The following is a 19865-nucleotide window of genomic DNA, read 5'->3' on the forward strand; positions in this document are numbered from 1 at the left end:
CAATCTAGATTGCTTTCAGTTGATTAGACTTCTATTTTCATGAGGGGGGAGGGTGACATAAACATTGAAAATGTTTGCAACGACCTTAATTGAATGAAAGTGATTCAAGGGTTGCAAAATAATTTTCAAGCAAATCAAGCAAAACATTGCAATAGGGCCGAAGCAGAATTGTAAACAAAGAGTGTATCCTGCTCACGTCAGTTGATGTTTACATTAGGAACGAGCAGGATAGACTCTTTGTTTACAAGTCGGCTTCGGTCCTATTGCAATGTTTTGCTAAAGTATGCTTGGGATTCCCGACATGTCCCAACTTTTTAACAAAAAAAATCTAAATTTCAAGCTTTTTCCCGATTTTTCGACGCTTTGAGCGGACGTCCAGGTTTTACTTCGCCACCTTGAAGCATGGCACTATTATCCCAAGTAACCAGAAGCACTAAATCAAAACTCTAAATCCACTCTAAATAAACTTTCACGATGCTATGACACTTTAAATAGTCTTTCCCAATGTTTTGAAACATTTGTAGCTTGAAACATTATTATCCACTGTATAATGACATATAGAACAGCCAATTAAAGTTTCAAAGCATTTAGCTCAATAATGTTTCAAAACATTAATGGTAAGCTTTATATATCAATGTAAAGTAAGCTTTTAAAGTTACATCACACTTTGACATTTCTTCAAATGTTTCAAAACACTAACTCAACATTAGTGAGAGCAAAGAAAGTTTGGCAGTATTTGGTGGTATTTTTGTTGATGCAGGAAAAATCGTTTGGAGGAGGTCCAGGTTTTACTCGGACGAGATCGTGCTCGGAGTGGCATACGTCTACGCCAGCTTCAACGATACCTTCGTCCACGTTACGGATCTTTTGGGCAAGTAACTATCTGGCGGAGCACCGGCGGCATGAAGGTCAAGGCTGATCGTGACAAGGCTCGCCCTACGCTGCTATGTGGCCGCTTTGTACGTAGGCGAAAGTGCAAGTCCCTCGGAATCACTTCGCTGCACATGAAGCTGCGTGCCGCCGGCGGAACTTGCACCAAGACCCCGGGACCGGGTGCGCAATCGGTGCTCCGTGCCCTATCCCGTTCGTCGATGAATATTGTGAAGATTATCAATATCTTGTTAAGGTATGAAGTGTATTGATTAATAAATATGTACTTTGTTTCAACCTGGCTAGTGTATTCTTTTTTCATGCAACTAACTGAAGGAAGACTCTATCGACAAAAATCATACGTGTAAACATATTTCAGGACGGGCGAGACGGTTGGCGCAGGGCATCTAGGTGAAACATCTCTGAACATCAAATCAACACGCAGTTTAGAATCTCGAATGAAGCACAACACAGCAAAAAAAACGCAAACAGCTTTCAAAAACCGTCATCCCAGCGTGAAGAAAAGCACTCTCCCAAGAGAGAGAGAGCTGCGCGCAAAGCCTTTTTTTCTATTTCAAATACTGTCGGTAAGGTAGTATTTTGACATTTTACCGCTGTATAACTCTATATCAACTCTACCAGTCGCCACTCAATTTTACCTCCATGCGTATAAAGTGAATATAAAGTTTTGAGACTCTGTATGCATACTTTATATGTTGATATAGAGGGGATTTAAAGCTACCATATACAGTCCCACGGTTACTTGGGATTAGATTCTAAATACTCGTAAATTAATAGAAGGTCCAAAAGAAAATTAAATTTTGATTCATAATATTCTGAGTTTTAAAGTTTAAACATTTAAAATATTTTGACCGTGATAAGTGAACAATGTCATCCAGGTCACCAAATCAAATGACACAGCACAGCAGAGTTGTTAACTCATTCAAACACGTGATTCTTTACCCGATACACTTCGTCTATGAAGTAACGCTATTCTTTTGTCCCCAAGATTCACCTCAAATTACTTCGCCATTGTGTTGTGCGGTTTACTCTCCGACAACCAGATAAAATAGCTGGATGTTACCCTAACTTCCCCCGTGTAGTTCAAGATCGTCACCAGCGTCCCCACCCTCACCCTCCATTATTGATTAAACAATCAATTCCGTACGTACAACTGAGGAGGGGGAAGGGAAGACTTGCACGTACATATTTGAGTCACTCGTCGGGAGGGATTGATTCGCCGAAAACAACGGCATTAAAAACCACGCCGAAAAAAGACAAGCAATACCTTCACGCGCGAATGGGTTTGGCAAACAAAAACAATCCAGCCATGGCGGCCCTATAGCGATGTAGAACGAGGCCGCGGCGAAGTTTCAGGGCTTTGCGGGCGACAGTCGGAGTCCCATTACGGTACTCCTCGATGGCGGCATGTCATAATTCGCGGGGCCCCGAATTTATCGCTTCCTGTTGCTCAATTATTGCTCAATACCGGGCGCGAGGAGGACGTCGACCAGGGCTATTCCGGGTCGTAAAGATTACTTGCGGTGTGCTTTGGAGCTCGCGTTGAGCAAGTTACTGTTTCGGTGCAAGTGAGCACGATGACGGAATCGACACTTCGAAGCGGCTTGGGAACTCAATTTACACCCCCTTAATACGCCCTCTCCTGGTTGGCAAAGTGCAGAACATAACTCTTTCCTGTGTTGAACCGTGGTCCAAGTGTGGACATAATCAAACTGCGGCCCAACTTGCTCCCACAACTGGATTACATCCATTGAGAGTGCTGGCAACTCTTGGTAGGTACGGTCCGAGACTTCCAACAACTTGGAGGTTCGTCGCCACCTCTTCAAAGGGTTACCTCGCGGTGTTCGATTTGTGGCTTGTTTCGCAAATAGGCTTACATCGGCCTACAACCACCGAACTGGGGTGGACACCTTAATTAAATTAAAGTCCTACACAGGCAGAAATCCAATACGTCGAGATGTGGGATCTTCCCACGTACGCACGACTTCTCCCGGATGACCCTGCATCAATGTGTCCAGGCGGCTGCTGCTGTGGGCGGTTTCAACTTTCACCGACTCCGACAACAATTGCAACTCGAGCGCATCGTCGGCGAACTTCCTGGGCGACGTTGCGGCTTCTGAGCCAACCAAGCCGAAAGAACAACAGCAATTTTATCTTGCTTCATCCCACTTCATAACTTTTGAGAGGTTTCCCAAGTATCTGCTATCTGCTCAAACTCGAAGCTCGAGAGTTAATTATAACTCTCACAAGAGGTTACTAGTTCATCTGCTCTGCGCTCCTCCTCCCCAACTCCCCGGTAATTACAAACTCGTTCGTAGCACGTGCTACTCTTGTCTTCTCCCCGCAGTTATAGTCCTACGCAGCCGTGTGACGGTGCTGATCGAAGATATGCGCGCGCGCCCCTTCATCACGACTTCTACCTACCATCGTCACAGACGCCAAGTCTCGCGACCGGCTGTCTGTCAAAGCGCACCACAAGTCCGCGTCAACCATAAGTCAATGACTCTTGCCTCAGTCGGGCCCAACTCAATCTGCTGTAGTGTGGTGTTCCAATTTCGTGTACCGCTATGTGAGGCCTCTGCCCTTACGAGGGGACAGTGACAGTTTCAATTACGGCGACACTTTTGAACATCCCTATCGCGTCTTGGCTGCTGTTTTTTTTTGTGACCAGCTCCAAAAATAAACCACACGAACTACAAGACGAACGCAGCAATAACTCGGCTGAGACGAAACCTGAAGATGGAGTGTTCCCATCGGAAAGGCGACAAATTGCAGCGCTAGTTCTGCTGACCAACCCAAACCATTCTGCTTGCCCGATTCTTGCAGCTCTAACATCGACTTCAAACGCGCGTGGCAGTTCCGCGCAGTAGTAATGGATGAGTATCACACCATAGCGATCGCACTCTTCAACGGGTGCACTTTTCGATGACAATCGTTTTGCTGCTGAAAGCAGCTGTTTCACGCCGGGGCTTTCAACGTGGGACCCAAACATAATGTTGTGAATTTCTCACGATGGTTTCGCGGGTCGGGTTGAGAGGTGCACACGGCTGAAATGAGTTGTTTTGACAATAAACTGTGAAACAGTCGATGTCACTTCTCGGAACACGTACATTCACTTCGTTGTCGACCTCCGCAGGTTGAGTTAAAGTTTGGCAGTGACAATGTCAACTGTGTACAATTTATTTTGGAGAATGTTAAAGCTACCAGAATATAGTCATCGCGTGATTCATTACAGCAAAACACAATTTGAAGACATCTCATTTTCACCCACGTTCCACCAACTCAGCTCAATTGTATTCATGGTTCGTGCCAAGAAATTCGCGGCCATCGTCTTGTGCCATACCAATTCACGTCTCTCTACACTATCCAAATCGGGTGATGGAATTTGAATACGAGAACCCTTCATTTTCAACTTTCATAACTTCACGTCAAGGTGTAGGCTAAGGCCTGTAAGGTACTGTCACTCAGCGTCTCTGTACGTGAATCACCCACTCTAATGGTTTCCGAATGCTGGCCAATTTTGGGTACCATAACTGCACGTGGAAATATTTGACTTATTAATTGAATGAACAATTGGGTGGAGTTAGCAACGGCAAAATGTTGTTAAAAAAAAAACAATTAACAATGATGTAAAAGTAATGCTGGAATCCAAATTCGACTTTGTTTTAGAAATCGTTGAATTCAATGTTGTAATACTAACTAATTAAGGGGTTGGTTACATACATGTAGAAAATCACAAAATTTTATATTACAGAATATTTGTTGAATCCACTCAAAAGATGTTTATTAATCACTCCTGAAAGTTTCATGAAGATATTTCATGTTTAAATTGAGTGAGAGACGATTTAAGCTCAAAATTTTGCCATGCGCAAAGCGGGCTGTCAAACTTTGTTGGCGTTTTTCTCTAAACCCCGAGTTGGTTTACGAGTGCCACGATATCTCGAGATGAGATGGTCCAAATTAACTGAAATTTGAGTTGAAGACTCTCAAGATGCATGACGAAGCTCAATTTTTAAAATTTGCTTTTTAAAAAAATACAAAAATCAAAAACTAACGGTTTTTTTTATGAAAAACATTAAAATATTTTTATCTTTTTCTAAAATAAACTTTTTGAAAATCGGGCTTCGTCATGCACACGGAATCGATTTAACGGGTCTTCACCAAAATTTTGAGCCGATTTGGTCAAGACAGTGTTGAGATATCGTGGCACCCTTTTTTTGAAACTACTAACTTGAAATTGCTATATCTCGGCAATCATGCAACCAAATATCTCCATTTGTTTTGTTAATAGGTGAAAATGTATATTTTAATGCCCTGAAAAAAGAATTTAAAAAAAAAGTTGAAGTGTGTGCTCATACCAACCTCTGACTTTTTTGCAGATATACATGTATGTAAACCCTTAAGTAATAAAATTACCACAGGAAGCACTGGGAAGCTAACTATTTTTATATAATTTTAACATTTATCTTCATTTTTACAAATCGTTTTTTAATTGCATTTTTTATTTGTATAACATTGTGTAATCTATTCTTTTCGTCCAAATAAGCCATTTCAAAACATTGTTTTATTTACACCATACAAGTCTCCAAACAGAATTGCAATGTGATTATTGGAAAAAAAATCTCGAGTAGGAATTCACTACTAAATTTGATGTGTTTGGCAACATTGTAGGTTACAATCAGGAATATTCGGTTACTTTCTTAAGAAACCCTTATTTCTGAAATCATTTTTATACCACCAAAAATGCGATTTTGACAAACTTTTCTTTTTCGATTCTTTCAATTTCTTATATGCAGCAATTCCATTTGAAAAGAGCCTAAACCGAAAAAAAGTTCTCCGATCGGGCTCAAAATTTTTCTGGGGGTTCCTTGGTCAAAATAATTAGACCTGTATTTTTTTTTGTTTGGCCATTAAGAGTGTGTTCGCGCGTGTGGTCGGTTCGGGAGATTTCGGACGCAGTAAAACACCGTTTTTAAACTACGCGAACTAAAACAATTTTATTGCGCGAACAGAAAAACGTTTATTTTAAAACGCGTAACCGTCTGGCGTAGTCGGCAGTTTATTTCTAACTATAATCTAAAATCCATTGTACATGGGAGGCTGGCCGAGAGATCAAGTAGAGCGAGGATTCCCTCTGCTCTCTGCTGGCTCTCATCAAAGATGGACCAGGGACGTGTGAGAAAGACAAGGACAGTGTAACATTTATTCGTGTGGATCACATCTAGGTGTAACAAAAGTAAATTTGATCTCTCGCGCGATCATACCGGCCGCCTTGGAATCACACTGATTCAAATCATCTTCTCCGTGTCGCTATCACAACTACTACTCTAATTCCCACTGATAACCCACTGGTTTGTTTTTGTTTTGTTCCTTATCCGTTATCTTCGTCTCTTATCTACTTCTACTGTTTCTGCTATTACCCTAGGTCAAGATTGGTCATTGTTCTCCTTATATACTAGCGATCGCGGCTGCGGCCGTCGATCGAACAATAGCCAGATATTTTTCTTCTTCTGGACGGGCTGGATCGTGCACTTTGCTGCAGTCAAAATGCACCGATTTCGCCTCGGATTTGCTGCTTTCTGGACCGGACTGGACCTCGGGCGATCAACCAGGATGCCGCGCTGCTGCTGGGGACACTTCTGCGGTTGAATGGTGTCGTGGTGTGCTGCAAAATGTTGATTTTTGATGTTCTTTCCAGGTGGCGTCAACATGGCGTCGATCGACAACAGGTCGACCTTGAACTTGGGTTGGAACTGGGATGTGCTGCTACCGTCTGCTGGTGTAGATTTGAAATGCTGCTGCTTGGCTCGATCGGTTGATCTTCTGTTGGTTGCGGGGGTGGATGCTTCGATATGTTGCGGTTGTTGTTCGACGGCATGCCGCCGACGTCGGTTCGTCTGTCTGCTTGCTTGCTGCTGTTAATCTGCGATGATCTGCTGAACGCAAAGCCACCGTGCGTGGGTGGCGCCGTGCGTGATCTGCTGCTCTGCTGTCTGGTGCTATCGGTGACGCCGACGTCGGCGTCGATGCGATGCGAGACTCCCTAATCAGATGAGAGGGTGCTTTTTTATCGGAAAAATTATATTCTAAAACGACTTGCCTGAACTGGGGGAGACCTCCGTGGCCTCCCCCGACGCCTCCTGGCGTCGCTGTTGACCCTCAGCGGTTACCGACACGATGGTTCTCCGGGTGTACAGATGCTGCAATGACGGGGGTTGGCTCCATCGGGCTGCGATTGGGAACGAGCTGGCCAAGCTCGCTGCTGGTCGTGGCAGATGGGACCGGGAGGACGTCTCCTCCGCTGTTGTCATCGTGTGCGTGTGTGTACCTCGAAGAGTTCCAAACGTGGAACAGAAGTTAGCTGAGTTCAGAACTGGGAGCAGTCATCTTGACTGAAATGGCGCTGGGCGCCGCTGTTTTCCGTAACCGTAATTATGCTGGGCCTTTGCCAGCTAGATCGCAAGCAAACATCTTCATGCAAACCACCACCGAAACAAAACAGGTTACCTCAGAGCATTTCGGAAAGTTCCGATCTTTTCAACGGCCTCCGAGCGCAGAATGACCCGCAGGTCTGGGCGCAGACAGGGTGGCGACTCTGGAGGAAAAAGATTCGGTGAACTTTTTGAAATTCAAAACAATACATAACTTAACTGGTGTGCGGAGGTCTTTCGACCTCCGCCGTTGGAGGAGTCCTAGTTCTCCCCTTGCGCGGTAGAAAGATTATCACGGATCGGCAGAATGCAGATCTTAGAGATCGCACGCTGATAGCTGCCATCCTTTGTGCGCACCGTGACGACACGGATGTTGCCGTCAGCTCCCGGGTGGACATCGGAAACGCGTCCGAGCTGCCACTTCAACGGCGGAAGGTTTTCGTCCTTCAGCAGGACCATGGTTCCGACTGCGACGTTGTCTTTCTGCTTGGTCCACTTCGTGCGGTTGTGCAGATCCGACAGGTAGAGGTTGGACCACTTCTTCCAAAGCTGCTGCGTGTAACGCTGGACGGTTTGCCAGGCCGACAATCTGTTCTCGGGAATGTGGTCGAGGTTTGGCTCAGGAATCGCAGTGAGTGGACGCTGGATCAGGAAGTGACCTGGGGTCAGCGCTTCAAAGTCTGCGGGGTCGTTGCTGAGCGGCGTGAGCGGTCGCGAGTTGAGGATCGCTTCGATCTGAACCAGCACAGTCTGGAACTCGTCATACAACAGGGTGTGCAACCCGATCGTGCGTTTGAACAGCAACTTGAAGCTCTTCACCGCGGACTCCCAGAGGCCGCCGAAGTTCGGCGAGCGGGCGGGAATGAACTTAAATTCGATGCTGTCGTTCGCTGTTTCGCGGATGATCTCCTCTTCGAATTGCTGACTTAGGAACAGCTTAGCAAGTTCGCTCAGCTCACGTCTTGCGCCGACGAAGTTCTTAGCGTTGTCACACATGACCAGCTTCGGTTTGCCACGCCGGGCAGTGAACCGTTTGAGGGCCGCCAGAAATGCCTGCGTCGTTAAGTCTGCTGCTAGTTCTAGGTGAACAGCTTTGGTGACCAGGCAGACGAAGATGGCAACGAAGCACTTCACTGGGCGAGCTCGGCGCTGCGGGTACGCGACCTGAAAAGGTCCGCAGTAGTCAACTCCGACTCGTGCGAACGGTGTGCACGGAGTGACTCGTTCGGGCGGCAGATCCGCCATGAGCTGGTCCAGAACCTTCGGCTTGACACGGAAGCAATCGACACACTTGTGGATCACCTCGCGAACGAGGTTGCGGATGTTAATCGGCCAGAACCGTTCACGCAGAGCAGAGATCAACAGTTGTTGTCCAGCGTGAAACATGGTCTCGTGATAGTGTGTAACAATAAGCTTCGTGAACGGATGACGATGGTCGAGAATGTACGGATGCTTTCGGTTGTCCGAGACTGCGGCGTGCTGCAACCGGCCGCCGACGCACAGGATTCCATCGACGATTCTTGGGTTCAGCGCAGCGATGCGGGAGTTGCTTGGAATCGCGCGATCTCTGGACAAAGCATCGTACTCTTCCGGGAAACATTCTCGTTGAGCGAGGCGCACCAGCTTCTTCAAGGCGACCTCGAGCTCTTCAGCCGTCAATGGACCAACTCTGCGACAGTGCTTGTTCGCCGCACAGCTGTTGAAACAGAAGCGGTAGATTACAGCGGTCGTCCGTATTGTCACGGTGTACGACGAATTCGCTGTAAACAGTCTGCAGGGCTCGGCGTCATGTGCAACTGCAGCGACAGCGTTGTGTTCCTCTAGTTCTTCGTGGTCGAAGTCTGCTGCGTTCGGCACTTGAGCGTGCGGCCAGTGCTGGTGGTCGAGACTCAGCCAATCGGGTCCGTTGAACCAAAGCTTTGAGTACTGCAGCTGCATCGGTGTCATGCCGCGAGAAATGATGTCAGCTGGGTTCTCTAATCCGGGCACATGGTCCCAAGATCCGCTCTCCGTCAGGTGTTGAATCTCGGACACACGGTTGGCCACGAACTGGTTCCATCTGGACGGTAGTGACGCAAGCCAGCAGCGTACGATCATGGAATCCGTCCAGAAGAATGCTTTGCCTCGGAAGTTGATGGCGTTGGCCACCTTCTCGTACAGATGCGCCAGCAGCAGAGCGGACGCCAGCTCCAGGCGGGGAATCGACTGCTTACGCTTCTTCTTCTTCAGGTTCTCGAGCGGTGCAATGCGGGATTTGGAAGCCAGCAAGCGGACGGTGACGTCGCCGTTGGCCGAAACGGTTCGGATGTAGATGCACGCACCGTAAGCGTTGACTGAAGCGTCGCAGAACCCGTGAAGCTGCACATTCCGGTCATCAGCACCTAAGCCAATCCAGCGGGGTATTGACAGGCTGTCCAGACCGGCTAGATTTCTGCGGTATTCTCGCCAGTACTCCTGCAGATCTTCTGGCAGAGCGGCGTCCCAGTCCAGTTCCATGCGCCACAGCTTCTGCACGAAGATTTTTGCTTGGACAACGACAGGACCGATCAGCCCGTACGGGTCGAAGATCATGGCCATGTCTGAGGCCACGACACGCTTCGTGATCACTGCAACGTCGTTCCACTTTGGCGATCTGAAACGGAAACAGTCCGTACTTGGCTCCCAGACGAGCCCGAGCGTCTTGACGGTTGCGTCAGACGTGTCCAGTTCAAGCAGAGTCCGTTCGTCGCGAAGATGTTCCGGGACGTCGAGCAGGATGTCTCGAGAGTTTGAATGCCACTTTCGCAACGAGAATCCACCAGATTCCATCAGATCGACCATTTCGGCGACTAGCTCTTTTCCTTCTGCGACCGTGTGCGCACCTGCCAGCATGTCGTCAACGTAGAAGTCACGTTTGAGGACCTTGGCAGCGGATGGGTGCGTCTTTTCTCCGATCTCACCGAGTTTTTGCAAGCACTTTGTTGCTAAATACGGCGCAGACGCCGTTCCGTACGTGACAGTTGTCAGCTCGTAGATTCGGATGGGTTCGTCCACATTGTCTCTCCAAACGATTCTCTGCAGTCTCTGGTCGTCAGGCTGGACGCGAATCATACGGTACATCTTGGCGATGTCAGCGACGATGGCAACAGCGTGGAGTCGAAAGCGTAGCGCAATGTCCAGTAAATCGTCCTGCACAACTGGTCCCACCATGAGCGCATCGTTCAGAGCAACTCCGGTAGACGTGCGACACGAAGCATCAAACACCACGCGGAGCTTCGTAGTGGTGCTGTCCGGCCTCAAGACGCAGTGGTGTGGCAGGTAATACGCTAACTCTCCCCCGGCCGTGTCGCCGGCAACCCGTTTCATGTGTCCCATGGCTTCATACTCGTGAATAAAATCACTGTACTGTTGTTTCAGGTCTGGATTTGCTGACAGCCGCTTCTCCAGTCCCAGGAAGCGTTTGATGGCTGTTGATCTGGACTCACCGAGACGCTGGACAGCATACTTTTTCTTGGGCAGCGTCACAACAAATCTGCCAGTTTCGTCACGAACCGTCGTCTCCTCGAACAGCTGCTCGCACGTGGATTCTTCGATCGAGTGCGTGCTCTTGGTGCGGCACGTTTCCAGTTCCCAAAATCTGGTCAGCAGCTCGTCGATTGCCGCGACGGATACGAGAGACGTCGATTCTGGAACGCTGCCGGGAAGCCGGCCGGAAATGATCCAACCGAACACCGTGTTGTGCAGCGTGGGACCGTCAGCAGCTGGTTTCACCCGTTCGTCCGTCAGCAAGTCCATGTAGAACTCGGCACCAATAATGACGTCCACTGGGCCGGTTTTGTGGAACTCCGGATCAGCCAGGAACATCCAGTCGGGCAGCTGAATTGTAGACGGGTCGATGTACGACGTCGGCAGCGAGATGTTGAGCTTGGGCAGGACGTGGAACTGCATCTCCGACTCGTACGCTGAAATCTGATCGGAACGCGGACCGACATCTGCACGCACGAGCAGCGTCGACACACAACGGGACGTTCCGATCCCCTGGATCGGCAAATACGACGATTGTCGCTCGAATTTGAGTCTTCGCGAGAACTCTCTGGTCATCAGACAGTGCTGTGAGCACGAGTCAAGAAGCGCACGCGCTAGCAGCGTGTTTCCGAAGCGGTCTTTAATACGGATGAGCGCGGTTGACAGGATGATGTTGTGTGTGGGCGTGACGGGTAGTGCAACGTAGTTTTGGCTAGTGGTTTGTGGCTGTGTGGCTTGAGAGTCTGTAGTCTGTAGGTTAGTCTGATTAGCAGGTGCATTGTTGGCTGGAGTGTGTGTTGTCTGATTCTTGTTCTGTGGTCTGGGTTGTTGTCGCTGTACTGAGGTCGTCGCGGTTGGTCTCGACTGCTGTTGTGGAACGGAGGATCTCATCTGATCGTTGTGCAGCATCGAGTGATGTTTCTGGTGACAGTGGTGGCAAGTTCCTCCTTCGCACATCCGCGGGTTATGTCCAGGCTTCAGGCAGTTTCTGCACAGCTTGTTTCTCGAAACAGCGTCGTTGCGCTCCGAGATCGTCATCTTCTGAAACTTGAAGCACCGGAACGGGGTGTGCCACGGGCCGCTGCAAAAGTGACACTGGTTGCTGCTCCGCACAGCAGTATGACAGACCGCTGCCTTCGGAGGGCGCTGTTCCGACGGTTTCGCTTTCGCTCGTTGGATCGACTGAAGAACCGAACAGTGGCCGCGCAGGTACTCCAGTAGAGCCTTGTAGGTTGGGACATCCTTGCTGTTGTGGTGGGTCTCCCAATTCCTAAGCGTGGCCGAGTCCAGCTTTGAGCACAGGACGTGCGCCATAACCGTACTCCAGTTGGCAGTATTTTCGCCCATCTTGTCCAGCATCTGCAGATTTTTCTCAAACTCACCAAGCAGGTGGCTGAGACCGTCGTACGACTCCTTGGTCAGCGGTTCCAGATCCAGAATGACATCGAGGTGGGCTTTCACGATCAGCTTCTTGTTTCCGTACTCCTCCTCCAGCGCGGACCACGCGACGGAGTAGTTTTCTTCCGACAGATCGATGCCACTGATCTCCAGCAACGCAGGACCAGAAAGAGACGATTGGAGATAGGTGAACTTGTCCATCGATGTCAGCTTCGAGTTCCGGTGGATGAGACTTTTGAAGGTGTCACGGAAGGTCACCCACTCGCGCAGATTTCCGCTGAAGTTCGGCAGATGAATGTCAGGCAGCTTGACGCGCAACGGAAACGAGGTATCCGCATCACCAACACTTGGAGCTGTCTGTGCGACGACCTTGACCGGCCGCTTCGCAATCAGCATCGCCTTGACCTTGCAGAATTTGTTGTCGAACTCCTGTACCACCTGTAGATTGGCCTCTTCACGATGTGACACGACCTCCTGCTTGACCTTCGGTTCCGCATCCGCGTACTTGGCCGCATCCTTTTCTTCCAGCAGCAACTCCAGCTTCGTCCGTAGGTTCGTAAACTCCAGGTACACGTCGTTCAGCATTCCGAGTCGAACTTCCAGCTGGCACTCGTGTTCTTCCGCCTTGTAGTGCTCGACGAACTGATTCAGCACCTCCAGCTTGTTCAGCAGGATCTCCTGCTTCTTCCGCAAAGTCTGCAGATCGCCCATCGTGACCACTGATCGCCAACTGAATAACATCCACTTTCACTTTCAGATTCACCGGAAACAGACAGATCGACTCGACGTTCCACGACGCGACCGCGCAAGACAGATTGCGAACTGTACGACCCAGTACTGACAGCAGCGACAGGGGAATCGACCAGGGAATTCCAGAGGACCAGACAGAACAACACAACACTCATGCAACCTGACTAGACTAATAAAAACTCTCGTGCAATTTTATTTTGTAAGCCAACTTTATTTTCGTCCGCAAAAACCAAACTAACCGAGCCACCGTACTACGTGCAAATACTCTCCTGAATCTGCTTCGGAATCCGCCAAATCCGTCCCGAAAGCTCCAGCCGCAATCAATCACGAACTCGAACGATGACGTCAGCCAACCGGTTGAGATGGTGACGTCGCGACGCTTGCCAAAGCGCGCGCACCGTGAGTCGCCGTGAGTTCCGCGATGGCGAAATCTTCTTCACCGCACTGCACTGATCGCCGCCGCTTTTGTTCAAGACGAACAATTCACTTTTCTATGCACAATTGTGCCACTGTTCAGCTCCGCTTTTTGGGATTTTTTCCGCACTTTTTGGCACTTTTTTCACGGATTTTCCGTGCACTTTTTGTCCGTTGGTTCACGCGCAGCACGCACCAAAACTGTCCAGGCGCGCTTCTGCACCGTTCACTTCAGGCTGCTCTTCGCGAGCCGGCCTACACTTCGCACTGAACTGTCCGTTTCGCAAAGTGTCCCGAACCTGGCCAGACCGGATCCTTCGGATCCGGTTCGAAGGACCAAATGTTCGCGCGTGTGGTCGGTTCGGGAGATTTCGGACGCAGTAAAACACCGTTTTTAAACTACGCGAACTAAAACAATTTTATTGCGCGAACAGAAAAACGTTTATTTTAAAACGCGTAACCGTCTGGCGTAGTCGGCAGTTTATTTCTAACTATAATCTAAAATCCATTGTACATGGGAGGCTGGCCGGGAGAGATCAAGTAGAGCGAGGATTCCCTCTGCTCTCTGCTGGCTCTCATCAAAGATGGACCAGGGACGGTGTGAGAAAGACAAGGACAGTGTAACATTTATTCGTGTGGATCACATCTAGGGTGTAACAAAAGTAAATTTGATCTCTCGCGCGATCAGAGTGTGCTAGGGTGGTTCAAAAAAAATCAATTTTCGTCATTTTTCGCAAAAACCACTTTTTTCAAAAAATCATATCTTTGCGTCATTTCATCCGATTTTAGCTGTCTTAGACGCAAAAGAAAGGTGATGAAGTTTGGCTATTTGGGAAAAATAGTACCGTCAGTGGGGGTGACTATGGGTCAAAAAACGATACACCTCTCGTATTTTCTTAATAACAAAAACAATTTAAATAACATGGAAAATCTTTCAACGTAGATTTGTTCTTAGATAGTTTACTAACATTTTCCCAAAATATGGTGGATTTTGATGAACACTGTCTTAAATGCCAATTGTTTGAAAATTTACCCAATCTTAGAGGGGGTGACATTGAGTCAAATAAAACTAAAATGATGTTCAATTACAACGATATGGTAAAAACAAGTCATCCAACAGTGTTTCTTGTTCGAGGGAATCGTATTGACACGCTACAATTTTTGAAGTGGAGATTTTCAAACATTTGGATAGTTTTCGAGCAATTCTAACAAAAATATTAGAAAAATGATTTTTCGAGAGTTCATTTTTGGCCAAAAACGTACCCCAACTTTAGACATCTGCCAAAATAACAGGATTTGTTCTATGAACGAGATTTTTTCAGCGAAGTCATCTTAAGATGTCCCCTACACAACCCTTCCAAAAGAATTCATTTTCATTGAGAAGAACCTGAGAAATGGTAAAATCCGTAAAAAATCACTTTGACCCAATCTCACCCCCCAGACCCAATGTCACCCCCACTGACGGTTAGAAGTTTCAAAAATTTAGCTTAACTATTGAAAAAGTCGTATGAATACTTAAAATGGCGTTTTGACCGCGTCTGGACCAAAGAGCCTATGTCTGAAATTTTTTTTATCGGATTCCTTGGAAAATTTCACATAACATATAAAAAAATTGGCGATTTCAACTCGTACGTTTCTGAGATATGATTTTTTGAAAATAATAAAAACTGAGTTTTTCGACGCGCCACGCGCAGAAACAGGAAAATTACGAAATCGTCAAAAAATCTACTTTTTTCACTAAAACTGCAATAACTTAAAAATTTCAGCGATGACCAATACTGCCCATGTTCGCATAAATGTCCCATATGGAAAAACAGCAAAGTGAGAAAAACGCATTTGAAGTTTGTCCCACACATAGGCTACGTGTTAAGTTTTCACGAAAAAACTGGATTTCCTCCTGATATCTAGAACAAAGTACTGGATGTTATAGGCTTTTCTGAAAGATCACACGAGTCTGAACAAAACTGCATTATCAACTCAAAAACGACGAAAATGCATATGGGACATTTATGCGATCAGGGGCAGTAATACATGTTAGGGTACCAAAATTTTTGGTAACATTTGCATGCTAAAATCGGATAAAATGACGCGGAGATATGATTTTTTGAAAAAAAAAATGGATTTTGAGAGAAAATGCCATTTTTTGAACCACCCTAGCACGATTTAGGTCACCCTAATGGCCAAACAAAATATATGGATCTAATTATTTTGGCCAAGGAACCCCCAGAAACATTTTGAGCCCGATCGGAGAACTTTTTTTTTTCGGTTTAGGCTCTTTTCAAATGGAATTGCTGTATGGACAACTTGTGTATGACGGACGAATTTTTGTTGGCTAAGTTTCTAATTTGTACACTACCATAATAGGTAACACAAAACAAATGATCCAGAATTGACATGTGACATCGAACCTGACAAACAGAACCAACTACATAAATCCAAAAGACCCAAAAGATAAGTCAGATGATTTATCCGGATGTATTTTCCATACAGGTGAGATAGATCCGGCTGAAAAAAGTACATAAATATCACTTAATTGGTTATTACTTGAGACAGGGTTGCCAGTTCTTCAAACTTTTAAAATCGTTGGGATGGTTAAACCATCATGGTTTTGCGCTTGCCGATTGCCTTACGAACAGATAAGTGAAATTCAGCTTACAAAAAGCACATAAATATTAAATTTTTTAAAAGTCTCTCGATTACCTACACAGCAAAAAATCCGATGGTAAAATCGCATACAAAAGCATGCACATCACCTTCGTCAAAATAAACACTTAATATTACACACTGCATGTACAATTTTTGCAAACACAAAAAAAAAGTTGCAACCGACGGGACTCAAACCCAGCACCTACAGTATGGACTGGCGCCTTAGCCCGCTCGGCCATCAGACCGATGAAAAACTGGTAGGAAAAACGCATATATGAGCTTGACATTTCGGTCCAGTAGGTTTCCCATACTGATGGGCTACATATTTCAGGATGTAAAATCACATAAAATTACATAAAATAATGCAATATTTATTTTACACCCAGGTCTTTTACACGCAGCTGGATTACTACTTTTTTAGCTGTGTAACCAACGATAGTTCGATTGATCAATCCGGACATGATTTGACGTACAGATTAGTGAGATCTGGCTTCAAAATCAAATCATAAATATCACTTAGAGACAGGATTGCGAGAACTTTAAATTTTTGACTTTTTAGAAAGGTCTTTTGTTTACCTAACCATCAATGAAAAAGGCTAACATCCGGAAAAATGCGAAAACACATGTTTAAACATTTTTTATCTACTTATCGAAACTTCAAATAATTCAAAAGCGTTCTATGTGGCTCAAATCAGATCGAATGTAACTGAAAGGCAGGGATGCCAGATGTACAGATTTGTCTGTGTTGCACAGGAGGTGCACAAACTTTTTAAAATTTTCATTAACGGTGCACATTAACCAGTGGCTCCAAAATGCATTTTCGCAATTCGCAATTCGCAATTTTCAGTGTAAGAACGGGCCTTGACCGATCTTATGCACCAGGTTCGCGACATAAATTGAGTAAGGGCTCAAACCTCACTAGTTTGAAAAAAGGGTGAAGATTGAAAACAATAGACAGTAAAAGAGAATTTATTTTATAAAAATCAAGAATCAATAGTAAGAGAATGATGAGCGAATTTTAAAGAATAAAAATGAGAAGCTAGATGTATTAGATGTAAAATTAGACAATAGTTAATAAATAGAGATACAAAACAAGCTTAGATTAAAGTAATGATAATTTATATGACAGATAAAGAATTATTCAAATAAATAAATTCGCAATAAAATCAAAAAAGATTAGGCAAATGATAAATAGACTTGATATTACTAGTACATTAAGGAAAAGTATATGTTTAAGAAAAAAAACAAAGTTTGTTACAGCAGTCTCAATTGGTAAAAAAGAGTGGAAATGCTTTGAGAGATAAGAGAATCAAAAGTTAGTAAAATCAAAATCAAATGATATTAAATAGAAGAATCAGTGAAAAGTGGGAATCAATAGAGCAAAAATAAAAATAGGAGATAGGTGGTAGCTGAGAATGAAGAGAAGAGAAACCCCGTTGTGCGATGTTTCAGGTACATCCACAGCAGTTGACTCAACATACTGCGAATCAAAACAATACCGTCTACAATCACAAATTATTTCCCTTTCCCACATTGTCGCGCCCCTTTCTTTTTGCCGTCTCGACTCTGACCCGCGGTGGTCAAAGGTTTACGATCCGTTTCCACAGGCCACCAGCTAGGTCATCATGAATCCAAGCCAACGTGGAGGTAAGAAAATAGGACACTCGCAAGGCTATACTGTTCTGATCAAGATAATTCGGATGATCTAACAGAACTACGGATGTAGTTAGTTGCGCTCCTTCCAGGATGTTCCTTACGTAGACGTCAACCGAAGAGCACGCAACAAGGTCAGTGCCATTGCATGCTCTTAGGTATCAATCTTTGGCCTGCGGCTCCAAAATGCATTTTCTAATGATTTTCAATTATCAGGTAGTGATTTATTTGGATTTTTGACAGATGCACAGACATGTTCAGCTTTTTTAACTAAGCCTGCCTAGATATATAAAAAATAGTCTGCATATTTCTCAATTCCCCTAAATACCAGAAGCCATTTCCAAAGTGCAATCATCAGTTACACTCCTCGCTCAAGTTTGTGCGTCAGCAACGATCTTTCGCCCCTCCACCTGCCTAAACACCAGAAGTCGGCATCGAAAGCCAATGAAAGCAAAAACTTTCCACAATTAAGTACGGGCGATTAAAAACTTCCAACAGCCAAATCTCAACCGTAGACTTGCCGGGAGGCACCACAAGCTTGATCAGGTACAAATTCCAGTCGCCTGCCGGCGATCCCAAGAGTGGGGCTGACCGAAAAACGCGCGAAAAAATGCGCCAAACTGTGTTATTATTTAGAGACGCTAATTAATTATTGTTTATTTACACTCCCTCCTTAAATTATTCTCGAAGTGCGGCTTGTCATTATCGGCTACGGTTAGAAAGTGTATTTAGTATGTTTTGAGATTGAACGGAAAGAAAGTTTGGCCAAAAATTACATCGTAGCGGTACTTGTTGCTCCGATTAAATTCGGTTTTTTTTTCGTCTGAAGAAATCGCAACTATATCTGAGCTTGGAAACAAACAGCACTTGGTAAAACACCAGAGAGGTATAATGTGATTAGAATTTCAATCCTGGCTTGAAACTATAACAAATAACACCTTTCTGCTTTGCTGAGCAAATAAGAGTAAAAAATTTACAAGACATTGAATATGAAACATTCATAAATATAAAGCGTTCCTTTTTATTTTATTTAACTTCGTTATGATGATTGTATTCAAATGTTAACTCTTCAAGTACAAACGTCTATAGGATAAAATCAATTAGTCGTATCAAATACTAAAAAGCTCTTCAAATCCATAAAACACTAGAAAAAGAAAGTCCAATTAAAATTAATCCCTCCCCATTCTCGTTGGCTAACGTTAATAGCGTGGCACTTCTTCTCCTTCTCTTCCTGAAGAGATCATCATCCGCACAAGTTCACCCACACCCCCTTCGGAACGAGCAGCAACTCTGCGCTCTTAACCAATTAAACCTCATCGTGTAAATAGGTTAAAGCTTATCCGAATTCGAACCCAGCACCGCACCGCACCCCGGCGTCGGAAACTAAACTTGCAACAATAACACCACATTCTTCAAGCCAAGCCAAAAAGAGCAACCACAAAGTAGCAACCCAACCACCAACTCCTGCTTCACGATAACAAATTCGATATAGGCAAGGCGGAAAAAGTCAGACAAGCACCGCAGTCCGTTAGTTCGTTTCATTCGTGCAAGCCGTATAGTTAAGAAACTAAGATCTCCCGGAATGATAGCTGCTCCAGAAAAAAAAGCTTGGATAAATAGTTGATTTTTGGTGTTTTGGGGCAATTCAAAAACGTCGTTTGATAAGCGAAACCAATAAAAAATTATTTTGAGTCGTTTGCTAGCAACACAGTGTTAATTTTTATCAAATTTTTAATTTTGTTAATTTGGTTCATTTGTACCTTTTGTTCTTTTTGTTTTTTGTTCCGTTTTGTTCCTTTTGTTCTTTTTGTTTTTTGTTTTGTTTGTTTCTTTTGTTAATTTTGGTAATTTTGGCAATTTTGGTAATTTTGGTAATTTTGGATATTTTGCTATTTTGTTAATTTTGTTAATTTTGTTAATTTTGTTAATTTTGTTAATTTTGTTAATTTTGTTAATTTTGTTAATTTTGTTAATTTTGTTATTTTTGTTAATATTTTGAATTTTTTTATTTCGTTAGTTTCGTTCATTTTGTTAATTTTGTAAATTTTGTTAATTTTGTTAACTTTTTTAATTTTGTTAATTTTGTAAATTTTGTAAATTTTGTAAATTTTGTAAATTTTGTAAATTTTGTAAATTTTGTAAATTTTGTAAATTTTGTTAATTTTGTTAATTTTGTTA

General features: G+C 44.9%; 2 protein-coding genes across 2 annotated transcripts; one reads left to right on the top strand and one right to left on the bottom strand.

The window, feature by feature from the left end:
• The first annotated feature begins 699 nt into the window (after positions 1-699).
• Positions 700-1346, top strand: LOC6032193 (40S ribosomal protein S14). The gene has a single exon (XM_038253203.1). The coding sequence runs from the start codon at positions 903-905 to the stop codon at positions 1140-1142; it is 240 nt and encodes a 79-aa protein (XP_038109131.1). The 5' UTR covers positions 700-902; the 3' UTR covers positions 1143-1346.
• Positions 1347-7583: 6237 nt separating this feature from the next.
• On the bottom strand, positions 7584-12935 carry LOC119766391. Its single transcript, XM_038250904.1, has one exon. The coding sequence runs from the start codon at positions 12933-12935 to the stop codon at positions 7584-7586; it is 5352 nt and encodes a 1783-aa protein (XP_038106832.1).
• Between the last annotated feature and the right edge of the window lie 6930 nt (positions 12936-19865).

This window comes from Culex quinquefasciatus, chromosome 2 (genome assembly GCF_015732765.1).
Source record: "Culex quinquefasciatus strain JHB chromosome 2, VPISU_Cqui_1.0_pri_paternal, whole genome shotgun sequence".
NCBI lineage: Eukaryota > Metazoa > Arthropoda > Insecta > Diptera > Culicidae > Culex > Culex quinquefasciatus.

Excerpts from the sequence above, each read along its gene's own strand:
- LOC6032193 (XM_038253203.1), top strand. The coding sequence starts at position 903 with ATGAAGGTCAAGGCTGATCGTGACAAGGCTCGCCCTACGCTGCTATGT.
- LOC119766391 (XM_038250904.1), bottom strand. The coding sequence starts at position 12,935 with ATGGGCGATCTGCAGACTTTGCGGAAGAAGCAGGAGATCCTGCTGAAC.